Genomic DNA, 1,502 nt, shown 5'->3' with positions numbered 1-1,502 from the left:
ATTTGGTGCATGAGAGAGTTTGATGCAGCTGCTCTCATCTGCGCCTCCTGCCGTGAAGTTGGTTCATCTGGGACACCTGACAGGAAGAGGTCCAGCCTTGTCTTGAAGACACCTACATCCACCGCATGCAGGTCTCTCAGGTCCTTCGGGAGGATATTGAAGAGCTGTGGACCTTTGAAGCCCAGGCTATTGCAGTATCTTGTCCTACATCTTGATGGCAAATTTGGAGTCCTTGGCACTATGCAATGGCGTCCAGTTCTTTTATTTGTGTAACTTTCGATGTCAAAATTTTGGACAATATCTTCGAGGTTCTTCCAGGTGTATATTATGGCATATCTTTCTCGTCTACGCTCTAAGGAATAGAGTCTTAATCTGTTGAGTCTTTCCCAATAGCTTATATGCTGCATAGAGGCTATCTTCTTCGTGTAGCTTCGTTGGATTGCCTCAAGTTCTGAGATTAATTTGACACTGGTTGGTGACCATAGCTGAGAGCAATAGTCAAAGTCAAAGTGATATTGATGTATATATATTAATTATAGGAATGACATTCATTTTTGCCATAAATCAATAAATAAGAAAAAAAAACTTAATAAAAGAGAAAAGATTTTTTTAAAACGTACCAGTCAACAACTAGGATAGATTAAATCGACTGCATCCTCCGCCAAAATTTGAGTTCTGGTGTCAATGATAGAAATAAATAAGAAGAGCAAGATAGGATGGATTATTGACAAGTAATTCGATGATATTGGAAAATTTTAAGATCGATACTTTTCAGTATTTCACTTTAATTTTCATCGAGTTAACAAATGGAACATATATTTTAAAACTATCACAACCAGCTTACAAATTTAACTAAAATAAAAAGAATGGCGCCGAATAAATTATTTTTAAAATAACAATTCTAGTTGTCAGTGAAATCTAAAGCCACCTTTTATTACTTTTAATTTTAAGAATAAAGGATTTAGTTTTAGTAATTTAAGAATGTTAAGTAAAAAGTTAGCTGGTTATTCGAACCACATTTTAAATTATGCAGAAGTTGAACATATGCTGAGGAAATATATTAAACGCTGTAATTTCCGGTGACGTCACTTCCGCCTATAAACAATCACCATTTTGCCGGCAATCCGTTTGCACAAATTTTGTGCACAACCATGGCTGGTACAGCGGTTGCTGATTGTAAACTCAATACAAAAGTCATTCAAGTTACAAATGTAGCACCTGGAGCAATTAAAGAACAAATGAAAACCTTGTTTTCCTTTCTTGGAAGGATCGAGGAAGTTCGCATGTACCCATCAGAGTAAGTTGATTTGACCCGTGTCGTTTGCCATTTCGTGTCTTTGTTAAGATATTTAGGTTTATCGCACAGTAAACCAGCTTGTTTTAAAGATCTAAACAAAAAAATAATTAAATTATATATTTATTACATTTTCTTTGTATCATTCTTCTTGATTGTTTTATATTATTGTTAATTAACATCAAATTCGTCACCAGATCCTTATATA

The 1,502-nt window shown here is 34.8% G+C and overlaps 1 protein-coding gene across 6 annotated transcripts in view; it reads left to right on the top strand.

Annotated features, from left to right (window-relative positions):
* The first annotated feature begins 1,078 nt into the window (after positions 1-1,078).
* LOC106879189 (splicing regulatory glutamine/lysine-rich protein 1) overlaps positions 1,079-1,502 on the top strand; it is a 38,930-nt gene continuing 38,506 nt past the window's right edge. For all 6 annotated transcript variants that reach the window (XM_014928639.2, XM_014928640.2, XM_014928643.2 and 3 more), the window contains exon 1: positions 1,079-1,297. In XM_014928639.2, the coding sequence (XP_014784125.1) occupies positions 1,152-1,297 (146 nt within the window). In that variant the 5' untranslated portion in view covers positions 1,079-1,151. The remainder of the gene's footprint in view (positions 1,298-1,502) is intronic.

Source organism: Octopus bimaculoides, chromosome 8, assembly GCF_001194135.2.
Source record: "Octopus bimaculoides isolate UCB-OBI-ISO-001 chromosome 8, ASM119413v2, whole genome shotgun sequence".
Lineage (NCBI taxonomy): Eukaryota > Metazoa > Mollusca > Cephalopoda > Octopoda > Octopodidae > Octopus > Octopus bimaculoides.
The sequence above is the reverse complement of the archived record's forward strand: the minus strand, read 5'-3'. Positions and strand labels throughout refer to the sequence as shown.